The sequence below is a fragment of the Bombus terrestris genome, chromosome 16, assembly GCF_910591885.1.
Source record: "Bombus terrestris chromosome 16, iyBomTerr1.2, whole genome shotgun sequence".
In the NCBI taxonomy this organism is placed as follows: domain Eukaryota; kingdom Metazoa; phylum Arthropoda; class Insecta; order Hymenoptera; family Apidae; genus Bombus; species Bombus terrestris.
In genome coordinates, this window is record NC_063284.1 from 7,245,092 (window position 1) to 7,260,627 (window position 15,536).

At 42.0% G+C, this 15,536-nt stretch overlaps 2 protein-coding genes across 2 annotated transcripts in view; one reads left to right on the plus strand and one right to left on the minus strand.

Annotated features, from left to right (window-relative positions):
• Positions 1–1,311: 1,311 nt before the first annotated feature.
• LOC100649829 lies at positions 1,312–6,059 on the minus strand. Its single transcript, XM_003401802.4, has 5 exons — positions 5,731–6,059; positions 2,710–2,887; positions 2,484–2,638; positions 2,178–2,291; positions 1,312–1,850 (listed from the first exon to the last, which is right to left on the minus strand). Exons 1-5 carry the CDS (start codon positions 5,748–5,750, stop codon positions 1,679–1,681), a joined length of 639 nt encoding a protein of 212 aa, XP_003401850.1. The 5' UTR covers positions 5,751–6,059; the 3' UTR covers positions 1,312–1,678.
• Positions 6,060–9,349: 3,290 nt separating this feature from the next.
• LOC100649948 overlaps positions 9,350–15,536 on the plus strand; it is a 168,294-nt gene continuing 162,107 nt past the window's right edge. The window contains exon 1 of the mRNA XM_048413111.1: positions 9,350–9,579. The gene's annotated coding sequence lies outside the window, so the exon portion shown is untranslated. The remainder of the gene's footprint in view (positions 9,580–15,536) is intronic.

The window sequence follows — 15,536 nt, forward strand, 5'->3', positions numbered from 1 at the left end:
TGAAATAGCGTTCATCCACGGCAAACAAATTCTTAGCTTAATAACGTAACAGTATACGTAAGCAACAGTAGCCGCCAAAATTTGAATACTCGTAGCTACTCGAATATAAACACTACACATTACCGAATATAAGCAAACTTTCTAAATATTTCGCTAGGATATTCCAGAGGTCGAAAACATTTCTTATTTTTTCGCGTTTGGAAGATATTTTTTTGCGGCATATTAAATCGTAAATTAGAAGACAACGAAACAACATTATCGATTATCCTCGAATAATAATACGCGTTCAAGTTTAATCGTATACGTAAGACATCGTAAGAAAGTCTGTCACTGATAAAGCGATGTGTCATTGAAACAATCATTTTTCAGATATTTTATTCAAATAATTGGTAAGTGTATGAAGTACGTTTTAAGGAAAACAACTTCTCCCGGCTTCTGCCGACGACATTTCTCGATTTCTCGATTTCTCGAGTTCGCTTCTCAACGTCCTCCCGTGTTATCAGACCGGTGACGCGACTCGGATGGTCTTTGCGAGTGAAATGCTTCTCGCAAAGGCTTCAAGGCCGACGAGATACTGCCTCTCACTTTCCTACCTCTCGCGTATACACAACAGAGCCTGGTCGAGTTCGCCTTTCGCCCTCTCCTCTCTTCCTCCTTTTCGTCTTCTTCTTCTCCTATTCCATCCACTTCCTTTCCATCTCTCATGTTCTAATCGTCTTTCTACCAATACGTTTGATTTTCTAGCTCCTTTGTATTTTTCGACGGTATATCCCGTTTGCTTTCAAAATTCTTACCTTATGCGTACTTTACGCTTCAAAAGGTCATCATTCTTTCAGGTCATAGCGCCTGCGTGAACATGGCTAAATTAACAAACATTAAAGGAGAAGACCGATAGAAGTAGAGGCGGCAAAATGACGCGACGAAGACGAATCGTCGATGCCAAGTGTGTTCTACAAACATGATGGTTGTAAGGCTGTCGGTTGCTAGCGGCGAGATTTCAAAGTTTGGGAGTGGTGCACGCGCGAGATGTATAAAAGATGAGAATGCGAGAGTGCAGATGGAGCACGCCCTCGACATTCCAAAGTCGGTGGTTGGAATTTCTCCTGCTTACATCCCACACCATTCTCGCGGCTATGTAAATACGCCCGAAGGAAAGTAACTTACGAGATAAAGATCGTGGCGTTAGTTGCCGATTCCTAGACTCGTCAAGGTTAGTCACATTGTAACGCTCACCAGATCTCGAAAATTCTAATTCGAAATCCATTACGTTACACCCGTTAATTAATAAATTATGTACGTATTTTCCAAGTGTTTGTTTCTAGAAATTTTATTGTTATTAATTTACATTTATACAGTAAGTACCTTGAGTATTCGGTGAATGGCAGCCTTCTTCTATATACATGTCATAGTTTTCGAAATGTACTTTTAGTACGCAAATGTTACACGAGTATCTGGCGCTTTTCTTTTGCCGCGTGTTCATTTGTCGCGTTCTAATTTTTCAAACGCGGATTATAAAAGAGAGACTTTCGTTGCAAGTTTCGTGTGTTCGTCCGAAAGAAGGGAAAAAGTTCACGCCGCTCCGAACAGATCGACGTTGGTCGCTGCAATCCTTTTAATTGTTTCGTTCCGCGTTCAAGTCAAACAAAGCTGGAAACTCGCATCCCTTTCTACTATCGATTTATCCTCTGCGATAAGGTTTCGGTTTCACTTGCACCTCCTCTCGTTGGGTTTCCTCCACCTCTTCTTGCAAAGGTTTGCTTCCCCTGGATCCTCCGAACCTGCCGCGTCCCGATGATTTCGCTTCGTTCGCACCGCTGGCGGTGCTTTTGCTGCGGCTGTGTGTGGTCGCTCTGGAAATCAGAACATTTCATTGTTCGTAACCTACTGAACAATCATCTTCCTGCTCCTCGTCTTATACCAAATAGCCATAAACAAACGTTTGGTATTTTATATTTCTATAATTTTGTTAATTTTTTCATTTCGAAAAAGCTGTCCTGGACGAACCGTAATAACCTTAAACGTTAAAGATGACGTGACTGCTGTCTTAAATATCACTGCCTTTTTTCCGGTTACTTACTCGTATGTGGAATAAAGTGCCATTAATGTACACGCTAGAGGTTAATGTAAAATCGTGTGCTACAATAGAAAGACTATTAAAAATTCTGTGTCATAGTTACTTGGATTTTGGTGTTGTCGATTCCAAGGCGGCTTGCGTACCAGACGTTTCTCGGTGCGATGGTCCTACTTGAGCTCTTCTCCTCTTTAACGCGGCTAAGAGATCCTGGTTCGACCTTGAAACCAACCGATATTTTTCGTTATCTTATTCGAACAGTATATTCGAATTGATGGAAAATTTCAAAATTTCTATCTCGCCGGAAACCATCCGCGAATTCTAATCTACTGATCGATGTTCCAGCAATCGAGATTCCGCGCTGTTCCACCATAACACGCTCGGAATTCTAGACAATGGAAGTTGCGATTACCTGAAAGGTCTGACACCGCCGCGAACTTTCTTCGAGGATTCGGTGGTCGTGGTAGGAATTTCTTCCTGCTGATCTTGATTATCGTCGAATTCCTCTTCGCCCTCTTCCTCCACTTCCACCGGCTGCTCGACCGCTTTGGCGGTGGTCGATTGCGCCTGGAACGAGAGAGACAAAGCACGTTTATCGGTTCGGTTCGATGGTTCGTTCCAAACGAGTCGCAACTCACCGGCGCTGACGATTTCCTTCCAACGTTTACTCGTCCTCGCGAAGATAATAGTCCGCCCAGTCGACCAGAATTCGATCTAGCCGGTGCAGGGGTCACCGGAGCTGCCGGCTCTTCCTCGTAATCGTATTCCTCTTCCGCCGATCTTACCACGGCTATCAGACAGCTGACCACCACCAATCTACAAAGCAAACACGTTGTAAATACAACAGTTGTTACTGGAACATACTTGCCAATGCAAAAATCTCGCCAATGATGAAAATTCTGTTACTTTACAGCGAACAGCATAACTGAAACGATAATGATAGATTTTACAGATAATGGTCGTTGTTAACACTCTACCGACCGATAGCCGATTAATCGGGTTTTTGTCGCCGACGCTTACCGACCGATAGCCTACTAATCGGCGTTTTATCGCCGATAATTTTCCTCGTTATTTGAACAGTAATTTATTATTTAGTACTAAGGTACCTCGCTCAGTTACGTCAGTTGCGTTGCTTTGTAAGCTCCCACAGTTTTATATCAATTTGAAAAACTTACCGTTCGCGATGAACGAAAAGAATAGTATCGAAGAGTCTAAACCGAAACAAAGCCGGTCGGACGAGCGTATGCTGTTGAGCCGCTATCGGTCGGTAAAGTGTTAACGTCGATCTAAACGATTTTCCAATGTTGCCAATGTTTTTTATTCTCCCGTATCAGTGGATATTCGTTTGTTCAGTGTTGTCGCGTGTTGTACGGATACGATCGTCGAGTCGGCATTGGTCCATTATATAGAATGGCCGGTTCAACGTCGATACGTGTTCACAGATATTTTAAAGGCGAATTGATTAGGTAGAGTTAAGAATTTGTTGCTTGCCGAGTAAACGATTATATTTTAACGCCAGCTTGGCCTAGTTACCACGATAACCGTGCACTGCAAGTGCAGAATCTCGCCAAGTTGAAAAGCGAAGATGTTGAGCGATAGTGAAAGGAAGCGCGATGATCGTGCACACGGAGGATAGCTCAGGGCTAGGAAACGCTTTCGTTCCTGACGAACGCCAACGAACTGAATAATCGATCGCAGCTGCTCTCGTCCGCTTCCTAGTTGGTGACGATCTCTATCTTTTCGACCATCGAGACTCGAACAGTTGCACGTGAACGTGCAAATTTCTTCTTACCAAACTATGGATATTTATGCAACCTTCTATTATTCGAATATTTCAACAAATTCTTATTGGAACACTGCGGACATTTGTAGAAATTCGTATGTATATATAAACGTTCTAACGTTTCGTACGAAACCGATCTAATAGGATGGTTCGATCGAACAAGAAAGAGAAGCGTGCCGAGCGTGTTTTAATAAAAGTTCTATCCCCGAAAGGAATCAGGTTGGTTCCGCGACGCGTTAACGCGTCCCTCGCAGGATATCGGACTCGACGGTCGTACAACTTTCGCCAAGGATCGAAAATAGAATCCGAGGACGTTGCTCGTCCTCCCGAAGGAGGGGAATCTGGTGTGTGCACGGGGATCGTAACGTACGATCGGTGGACAAAACCGGCGTGCGCCGGAGAGCACGATACTCGCATGCTTGTCGTTGTAGATCCGCGTATACACCAGCTGGATCGTGACCTGTGACATTCACGTACGAAACTCACTTTCTCTGGCTTGGCTCGTGCAACTCGCGCTACTCCCAGCATTTGTCGCCCCGTTTCGAGTACGAATCACACGAGTACGTGAGACGGCTGACAAATGTCACGGGAACTAGCCGAAACCCGTGGCCGGCCTCTACCTCTAAAATAACATTCACCGAAAAATCGGTGAAACTCGATCGCCTCTACATACATATGTATACAGGGTCCGACCGAATAACGAACAGCACGTAGGAATCGGGCACGAGGTGATTCCTTATGAAACAGAAGAAAATACGCCTCCGTAAACCTTCTTGGAAAACTTAGGCCAAGTTGGCTGAAGAATATAAAACAATGGCTTTTCGTAACACGATTTCAAAGTAGCCGAGAAATTTCAACTTTTCTCGGATCAACCGAGTAAAACGTGATTCCACGGTCAAAGGATTAGGTGTTTCGTGCTTTCTCGTGTCCGGCCTTATCCTGACGCAATTCTATTGCTCGCTCCAGCAACCGTGATCGCGGTTGTGACATAACGTTACGGTTGTTCGTTTTCGTGGTTACTTGGAGAAAAATATGAAAGAACGGTGTTAGTGCACGTTCTTTCGTCACGTACGGCGAGAAATTACACGCAAACAAAATTTCGATGGCTTTCAAAAACCGTTGCGTAAGGTGACTCGTCTTTTAACTGGTCTCGCTAATGTAGCGATAGACGATGCACGTAGATAATGTCAAGGGAAAGCAACGGTAACTGAGAATCGAGAATAACTGCGCGAGACACGTTGCGCGATGTTTGCGATCCTGATTCGTTGATCGATTATTATTATTATTACTACGTTTTAGATGGCTGTGTTTTCTATTTGATTTCCTGGTTGAGAACAGGATCGAACGGTCTATCAGCGTTTGCATAACGCATTTCTCTATTCTTTTATTTATTACTCGCTCGCTCTGCTTGCACTCGCGTGGCGATGGAAATTCGCTCGAGCCTGATTTCAATGATCACTTGCAACAGATACCGAATACCAGAGGGCTTGAAACGTGTAGCTCGTTTAACTACACCTTTCGAAGGCCTTGATTCAAAGTGGAAGTCGAAAGGATCACCGATTCAATCACTGTCTATCGTAAATACCCGTAATCCGTAAATGTCGCGCTGTATCCAAACATTTGCAACGTCTTGCGCAAATTTCAAGCCAGGCTACTACTCGGAAAAAGTGACGTGACACGGCGATCGAAGGAAAATGTACAATTTTTGAAAGATCACTGCTCGAGAGAACAGGAAATTTGAAAAAATACTCGTATTATTATGCGTGGAGTGGAATCGTAGCACTGGTCACGGGGAAAGTGCAAAGATTCGCGCGAGCAAAGTAAAAGGCAAGAGTGAGCTATTCGCGTTATATTGGATCGCGGATGGAATACTTACGCGAAAATCGCGAGCTTCATGGTAGTGGTTGGTAGGTCGACGAAATGATGATGGACGAACGAAAAGCTGGTTCCGGAAGCTGTCCTGCTGCAACGCGTGCAACGTGGAAACGTGGATCGGACTGTTACCACGGGCGCGAAGCCGCGAAGAATGAATATCGTGTAGAGGGAACCGAAAGCACACCACTGCAATCGCGGAGGCTGTATACTTTGGAGTGCCGAGTCTAGTTTCCCCTTCTCTCTATATATATATGACTCTCTCACTCTCACTCTGGCACCAACCACCCGTGGCCGAACCCATCCACATCCACCTATCGTGCATGCGACTTTGGTATATCCTGAGCCAGCGAAACACGCGATATCCACGCGATATCCACGCCATTGCCCACGCGCCCGTCCAATTTCGGTTAGAGTATTCCTTCGAGTTACACGAGCTTCCCCTCAGACCCTTCCTCGCCGATAAATTCAACATTTTTCAAAAATTCGATACTTTACGCGAGCAGAGTCTCGTAGAAGAATCGAACTTTCACGCTTTCAAAGCGTGAACTTGGAACGTTGATCGAGTAATGTCTCGCTGGAAAATTGCTTTTCCAGGGCTAGTGAATCACAGTTTGGTAACACGAAGCCGACTGAGCGAACGATTGAGCGGCGATCGAATCGATCGTTCCCCGAAACGAACGAATCGGTCCGCTTAGGACGTGTTTTATAGTTAGATCGAGCGTAAGCAGTGAAAGTGAACGACACGGACCTCGTACCTGTCCGTAGGCAAGAATGCCAGATATCCTGCTATCGTCCCCTGAGTCCTGACTTTGTTTCCCTTTTACGAGTATCAGCTTATTATTGCTCGTCGAAAAAACTTCTATTATTTATTATTACTTGGAATGGTTTGTCATGGCGCTTGCCTCCATCGGATACGTTCATTCATTGCCGTAACGCGTTTCAAGTACATATAGTTCTGAACGAAATTGAGAGAAACGTTGGGTAACAAAGGCGAAGGATTGGAAAGACAGCGTGCTATTTTTAACTTGATTCCACATAATCCTTTGTGTGGAATCGACGGAAATTCATTCGAGAATATGGTGAGAGGTCGTAAATTTCCAAGAGGCTAAAGAAAGCCTCCATGGTCTTGTTGACTAGACACGACGATTATCCTTGAAATTCCACCGTGTCGTCCGTAAAGGATAAAGTTACCTGACAGAGAAATTATTAACGGCAGGAAGCTCGACGCTGTTTAGTTCGCTTGGTTATTGCAAAACATATAAAGAACACGATTTTTTCGTTTGACTTTTAGTTTCTTTCGATTTTGCACGTGGACTCTGGAAATTTACTAACCTCTTAACCGTCCTGTCCATACAATATACGTTAGTATTACGCATATTATAGTTAGTTCTACATATTATAGTCGCTATAGTTCTATCCTGGTACAATGCCAACGAAATTTCAGAATGTTTCCTATAACGCAAATAAATAATATGCTCATAAAAATTTCGATTATTTTCGCGAATCACTGTATCTATAACCTAATAATTCTAGAAGGAACAATCGACATCTACGAAAGGTAGCACCGTGTCGGCCTTCCTTCGATTCGGTTCGTGAATCGCTTTGTTTACCGATAAAATCAATTCTAGACAGGTCGCTGTTCGAACTCCTCTCGGCGTCGTCGCGGTTGGAAAGATATTCAGGATCTTCCGTGTGTAAATGTCAAGAGGTGTATTGCGGCAAGTACAATTGCGCGTTCCACATTTCAGCTGGCATTCGATATTATGTATGCGAATATGTACATCGAGCTACCGTAATTCTCTTAATCCTTACAATTAGCATACCAAGGTGAAACGATCCACGTTATTTACCAGGACAGATTCAGAATTTTTTAACACTTTCACGACATGTCGCGGCGGGGCGACTATCGCGCTGTTACGTGTCGCTATATTTTTTCGCTTTCGCGATTACGCGATTTTTTGTGTAAAGGCTTCTCATCGTTTCGCAGAATTCTGTCGCGTCTTTCTTTAGTTTAATATTTTTTCAATATTTTGGTACACCCGAATTCTATTCGTTCAACGTTTCGTAAACAAAATCGAAGAGATGCGAAAAAGCGTTCCACGTCCTCTCCTAGAAATCGGTCGGCTGTGTGTCGAGCCGACCGACTCGTATCGTTGGTAAAACTCGTGCTGTCACCTCTCGGCGATGTTTAGCAGCATTCGAAAGGATTTTGTGATCCAAGGATTTACCATCTTTTCAGGATCGATCAAACGATCGAACCGAATCGATTGTGCGCTCGCTTACTTCATTTTGTTGTTTTCTGTACGATCACTGCCACGCGAATTTTATTCATTTTGCCTCGAGAACAAGGATATATTGAAATATTTTGTACCATGACGTTTCATTCTTGCCAAATATTATATCGTTCCTGTACATATTACACAGTATGAGCAACCAGTTTATGTATTACTTACATGTAATAAGTATTACCCACCGAATAAATATTTTGTAATCTCTACGTTTATTTTGAAAACGATGTAAATCCATTTTCTTTTGATTCGAGATATCGAGATATTTGCATCTCCGTCGATTGTCAAATCCAAATAAATTCATCATAGCTTCGAAAAGGTTTATTGAGAATTAACTATATCTTCTTTCATGGTTATGAATGAATTTACGCCATCTTCAAAATGACTGTATCGTACAATTCGTGAAATTTTGATTGATTGAAATTTACGTTTTATGCTTTAATCCACTTTCGCTTATAAATAAGAGCAGAAAGAACAAAATGCTGTTGCTTCATTTCAACATTTACTTATTTACCGTAACAGAATGCTTGTAAGGTTAATGTTAAGTACATTCTATTTTTTATTTCGGTGTTATGTAAGGCAATAAATGCATCGTATACTTATATTTCCCGCGTGTAATCAGTCTAACGTTATTACCATGTGAAGTTGTTAACGCGATGTTTTCAAATTTTTGCAATTTCCCCGGTTCGATCGATGACAAATCTGCAGTTCTAAATTTGCTCTTCTCCGTTTTACAACAAAATTGTACATGGAGCACTTCTGCGGATTACTGGCAACCACCTGTTTGCAATTACACCACTTTCTAAATGAACGATCGTACATCAACTCCATTGATGATCAACGAGATTTCGATCGATCAAAACAAACGAATATTTCGAGATTGAACTTATAAATTGTATGTAAGTATCAACGATATATTTTTGCAAAAAATTTTGCAATGCATTTGCATACGTCATTTTCAAAATAGGCGATCCTAGTATTCTCAGATTTCTTTCCAGCTTCTACTTTGTAATCGAGTTTCGTGCGTAACCGTATCAATGAAATTTCGAAGTGTTTCGTACAACGCTTATAATGTATTCGTAAAGATGTGTATACAAGTGTTGGGATACTTTCGTGAAGCGACGTTTCCCGTCTGGTCGAAAAGAATTTCGGAAGGACGAAGGAAATGGCGGCAAAAGACGAGTGCCATTGAATTTCGTATTCGGCTTGGGCCGAGCAGTAGCGCCATCCGGTAAAGTAGCCGCAACGCGAACTAAAAGAGTCGAGCCTCTTGTCTGTCACTTGTTGCATCGCCGTCGGCCTGACGTTCGTCCGCTCCGGGCCCGGCGTGCCTTTACCGGTGCACTCTCGTGATTTTTTATCTCCCACGTTCTTTTCTTTTCCCTATCATAGCTCACGCCGAATCGCCGTATTTTTCTCTCGACAACGGTGCCAGTTATTCATCAGAACCTTTTTCAATCAGCTACTTGTCAGTGTCGCGTGTTTTTTTTCATCTCGTGTATCCTTGGATGTTCGTCGAAGTTTGCTGCTCTCGCACCAGTGTATCATTTTCCTTCATCATGGTGAGTAAACGATCTACGTTGATAGAACAGAGGAAAATATCTCCTACTGTACATATATATATGTAGATTTATTATTATTCCTTTTTTTTATTTTTTTTTATTTTTTATTTGTTTTCTTTTTTGTATATTATTTCTTTTACATTCGATTTTGTATATATTGCTTTTACTTTAATTCGATCCACGTTGGCGCGTAACTTGGAATATTCAAACGACACGAGCGATTGTTATCGATAGCTTGGATATCTTCGTTGATAGGAGGTCTATCTTAAAAAGCTTACTTTTCTGATTCATTAAGTATACTCGCGCAGGTGAAAGGTGAAAGAATGTGTCGGAGGTATACGGCAGGTTGTTCGTATTCACGACGAATCTCGTTGCTCCCTCGAAAGAAGGGAGCACAATGGCTGCGTAGAGTTAGGTATGATCACGCATGCACGCTTTATCTTAAATCGTCTCTTCCTCTTCTCTCTCCTCTATCTCTGAAAATAATTCACGATTAACTTGATTCGATCGGAAAGATCGAAATCTCGCGACCTAAGAAATTCGAGTTCTCCTCTACAGCTATAACACGTATGTACGTGTATCGGACGTGTTCGTCGAACGCGTTTCGTTGAACTTCGTGAATGCTTAACTCGTGTGCCCCTGTATCTGTTGTTCAGCGTTGCTCTTTGGGTCGTTCCTTTGTTTCCTGGTCCGATACCTCTGTACTCGGAACACGATGGACGCTGTACTACGTCCATTTCTCCGCTCTTTCTCTCTTCCATCTATTTCTGTTTCTCTCCTTGCCTCCTACTCCTCCTGTTTCGTCTCATTCTCGCAAGCAACTCGAGTACGGCCGTTCTCTAGAAACCAGTTTCCAGCTGTCAGCGTCCAGTTTCACGTACGCGCGATATACCTACCTACGTGTGTATATAGCTACATAGATATGCGCGGTATATATATACAATGATTTTTCGTTTCTCGATGCACACTGCACGAGTGCAGCAATCTCGCTGACCCACGGCAACCTCCATTGCAACTTTCGTCGAAGCGGTTGCTGCATCAGTTTTTCTCTCGCGTCTTATTTGTTAGATTAGATTGCAGACTATTGTGCATATTATCGCGTTGATGTTCACAGCACGCAGTTTCCGTGTAGATTTCCAGATTTCCAAAGGAAAAACTAGATTTACAGAAATAATCACAGTGCTAAAGAGATTCCAAAATCTTTTACAGAATACGCATAACATATTCGTGAAAAGTCTCTACGAGCGTCCAACAATACTTCCGCGACTAACTACATTTCGCACTCTAAGATTTTCTTTTTCGACTAACTCTTTGAATTTGAATGCTACGTTCGAGTTCTATGAAACCAACCGTAAATCTTCAAACAAAAAATGTGGAAAGACAGACAGGCAACTCGAAAAGTTTTCACCGAATACCTGTAAATAAGAATGGTTGAAAGCGTACGAGGGGATGGCGGTTTGGTCTCATGTGATTCGTCCTAATACCACATCTTCAACGACCATCTGCTCCTCCGCATACTTTGCTTTCCTTCGCAGCTCCCTGCAGCCAGCCATTCCTATCTTCTTGATTTCAAAGAACCGAGACGTTCCTCTGGCACAACAGAGAAAGCAGAAGCTACGAGTAGGTATAAACACAACGGTCGAAGACACGGTATTCCCCCGGTACGAAACGAGAACGATCACAACGACTACGGCGGATTTAAGCCTCCGACACTTGAATCACAGCTCCCTCCCTCTATTTCTCTGTCTCGTTCTTCTTACAGCGCTCTTCCTGTACGTGGTACAGCCGTCTCGCTTCTATGAATGAATTCGAGAACGTAAAGCAGAGGCTCACGCATCCGCCTATTTTGGTGCAGACGCGCGCCCTTCGACTTTCGTTAGGGGAGAAAATTATTTCGGTCGAGGCGAGCTCTTTTCTCCGACCGCTGTTTTATCCCGTGTCGAACGACTAACCTTGCTGTATTATTTTCGCGCCCAGAAATGCCCATTGTCGAGAAAGAAAGTTTCGTTGCAGTGAAATTTCGTACGAAGAGCTAAGCAGTGCACATAATCGACAAGAGTTACGTAAACTCTTACTGGCTGAGGCACTGGCTCGGTACCTACGACAAGTAAGTAGCAAGGAATCTATTGTGTTGGAAACTAAATGATTGCGGATTTTGTCATTACCACCTAATGACAAAATCCGCAATCACTTAGTTGCCAACCCAGTAGTAACTTGCCATGCGCGAACACCGAAATTTAGAAGTTGATATTTACATTCGCGTTTATAAAACCAGGACGTTTGCTGATTCTGTAAACACGAATTATTGCTCGGTTGATGTCGCATATTTTTTGAAAAAGGAAAGAATTTCCGAAAGACCCGTAGCACGTAAATGTGGTCGTTAAGATTTGTCTTTCTGTCAGATATCAACAATCAGTAAGAACCTAAAAAGTTGTGGTCGGGCCTTAAACGTTTGATAACAAGTTGCTTGCTCGTTACTTGCCACTTGACTGGTCGTGGCTGAACCAGACTCGTGAGTTGTCGGCTTCAGGCTGAGACCTAAGACTAACTTGCACCATTTTCTTTATGACAAACTACAAGGTATCGCGAGATTGCGCGCTTATTAGTATTAATTGTAACAGACGGTGCACGTGTCCGAATATTACCGCGAGTAACGATATTCGAAAGAAATTCGAAGATATCGGGAAGAGTAAGGAAATTATAGGCGGAATGGGCGAGATACGCGTGCCTCGTGGTGTACGAGAGCGCGTGTCTACGCGTATTATCCAGCCAACGACGTTTCCTCGCGTAATTGCACGTTTCAACTCTATAAATATTAACGAAGAGTGGAAGAAACGATGCTCGTCTAGACGACCAAGCCTCGAACCGTTAACCGAGACATAGCGAGAACGTTTGCCGCTTTCTCGCTCGCTTCTATAAGAAGCTTCCATTCCTTCCAGAAAAATGCTCACACTCACGCACGTTGGATGTGTGCATATGTACATAAGTAGTACTACCAACAAAGAATAGAAGTGTGCCTTGCACAAAGCGTATTACTTTTCGAAGAACTCAACGTAGATAAGAAAACTTGGCCGTTTCTTATCGATAATAACCAGCGGCGCGGCAACGTTCCTGATCGCTTTCTACGCTATTCTCGGTCTATCGCTTTGCCCTTTTTATTCTCCTGTTTATTGCATTATTTCTTATTATACGTACACGCTCGCTCTACGATGGCATTAGTCGAATCAGTTTCTCGTTTTCGATATTTCCTCTTAATGCACCTACGGTTTAAGGCAGTTTCTCATTCTTTCGTTATCGTAGGTATGGCAAACTGTCGGCGTCTCGTAATACACGACAAATCTGTTTAGTCCGTGTCAAAAATTTGAACACGTTGAAGCTTATGCGACTTATTGTAAATAACCTTGCCGTACGTGTAGGATACCGTGCATGAGTATTTGGATACTTTCAATTATAGCAAATATATCAAATATATTTCTTATGAAATTCCTTAATCTAATTCTTGCGCCTGATCTTATCTCGGCCAGCTATATACAGTTGGTTGATATCGATAAACTCGATAGTCGGTATTAATTAGTGTAAATAAAAAAATAAGAAAAAGCTAAGGAAACCGAAGCTAAGCGAAGTGAATTTAATTGCATCCGTTCGATGTTGAGGTTTTGCAATTATTTTTCAATCGATCCAGATATTCTTCTTATTTCAGTCTCAATTTACCATAATATTTAACGACTTACGGCAACAAGTAAAAAGTTAACAGTAACCAGACCTCCTATTATTATAATGTTGAAAATATAATATTGGCCTGGTAACTAAGTGGTTGCGGATTTTATCAATACCACCAAATGACAAAATCCGCAATCACTTAGTTGCCAACCCAATAGAAACGTGAATATTTCGATTGAGTTGTACCGAATGTTCAACTATTTTTTCTATCTCTAAATCCTAAACTATCGAAATCATTGAGACGTGTTCTATTCTCTGTCGTTGCTAGACTGCGGATACTTATGCAAATTCATATCTGGCGAACACAACTAAGAAAGTAGTACCTAGACAGCGATTTATTCCACCGAGCAAATATTCCAGCAGGTACTATATCTTTTTCTATTTTTGCATATTACACGACATATTCAATCATACTTGCACCTTTCAATTTCTGCCCTTAAACGCTTAAAAATCCACTGTCTAATAATTGCTAATCGAAATACCAAGAGCTGCAAACTTCGCGTTTTTTTGTTTCTTTCTTCGAAAACGCTTGCCGTCGGTGCCGATAATGTTTCGCACATGTTGCACAAGCAGTCGTTTACCTTGCGGCTAAATCGCGACACGGTTTCCCCGGCTTGCTCGCTCTCGGCAAATTGTATTCGGCCAGGCCGAGCGCTTCGACGAGACAAAAGTCGGCGAATGGAATCGGCTCGGAACGAGGTAGACCGCTTTGGACAGAACATCGTCGGGATCGTAGGGATTCAGCGCGATCGACACAACTGCAAACGACCGTATATCGGTGTCGAGGTCGGCACAGACGATTCCTTTTATTCGCGAAAGCTGATTAAGTCGAGAAAGAATTCGAGACGATTGTAACGAAGAAGGAGAACGTTCGGGGAAAGCAACCAGGGCCTCGTTATTCTTTGCTCGCTTATTATCAAGGGTGTTGCTTATCGTAGTTCGTAGTACGTATCAGTAATGTTCAGAATAGTTGACAGATCCGTGGAGACTGGAGAGTCGTGAGATGATGTGAGAATGGTTCTAAATAGACTGCAATTATACCCGTGTAATTATATCGGTTTATGCCATTTTGGCATTCTTATTATCACTAGAACTACCGATAGTTAACGAAGCTATTTCAAAAAAAACCAGTGAAAATGACTGGTCTTTAAAAAATACCTAATAGAATATTTATTGATTTATTACTTTCTTACAGAAGGAATTCCATGTTATGTAGTACATTTTTGCTATTATTAATCCATCTGGGGCCATGATCTCTAAACGGGGGTTGACACATTTATAAAATTGTAGAACCAGTCATTTTGATTGATGTGGTATTTTTAGTATTAACATCTAGCGATCCAGCCGGAATTTTCCTGATAACGGATATCATCATATCGTATGATATGCAATAAACATTTTTAAAACGTGTGGCAAGTTGTAGAAAACGAGGAAACTGGTTAATTGGGGTTCGATAAACAGATTGCAGGATCCTTTTACACTTTGACAAGTACCGATCGTTTTGGCTAGTATTGGTATAGACAGCCTTAATACAAAATTATTTTCAGTTTGAGTACATAGAAAACAAAATAAAATTCATTATATTATTCTTTTAGTTATCGTTGCGAAAGTCATTACATCATTGCGGAAAAAAATATAACATGAAATAGAAATTCTAAAATAAAATTATAAAACCAGCCAATTTGACTGGTGTGGTAGTTCTAGTGTTAATACGTAACACGTGTACAAGGTGTAAAGAAACGTTTGCCCGAAATCCACAAATATGTCTCGATAGTGTCCGAGTATTTATGGTCAGGATTGTGCATGCAAGATGTTCCGAACTTAAATGGTCACACTGCGAGACTTTGATCCACAAGCAGAAAGAAGGAAAAGAAGAAAAGGATGTTGGTAATATCTGGAAAACTAAGGCGGTAATATGTATAAGAGAAAGGTGGCCAGAGTGTTGACCTAGGCAACATATTTGAAGCTCGTGAAAATCAGCGAGGAGGAAATTAATGTACAGACAGAAAGAAGAAAAAATGCTATGCGAAGTTATTGAAATTCAGGAAAATTCTCAGGATCGTCGTAGTGTAATTAATTCCATTGTTCGTTAATGCGAAGCATGTGTCCGTCCGCAAGGACGATATTCTGAAACGAAGAATTAAAAGTAATCATCTTTTCTTATATTGTTACATTTCATGATTATTCACGTCACGATATTACAACGTGCACGCCACATTTGTTGTTTCTAACTCTGT

Coding starts and splice junctions, on each gene's coding strand:
- LOC100649829 (XM_003401802.4), bottom strand. CDS start 5,750: ATGAAGCTCGCGATTTTCGC. Junction 2,639..2,709: donor GAAGGAAATCGTCAGCGCCG/GTGAGTTGCGAC, acceptor CTCTCGTTCCAG/GCGCAATCGACCACCGCCAA. Junction 1,851..2,177: donor TCGACAACACCAAAATCCAA/GTAACTATGACA, acceptor TCTGATTTCCAG/AGCGACCACACACAGCCGCA.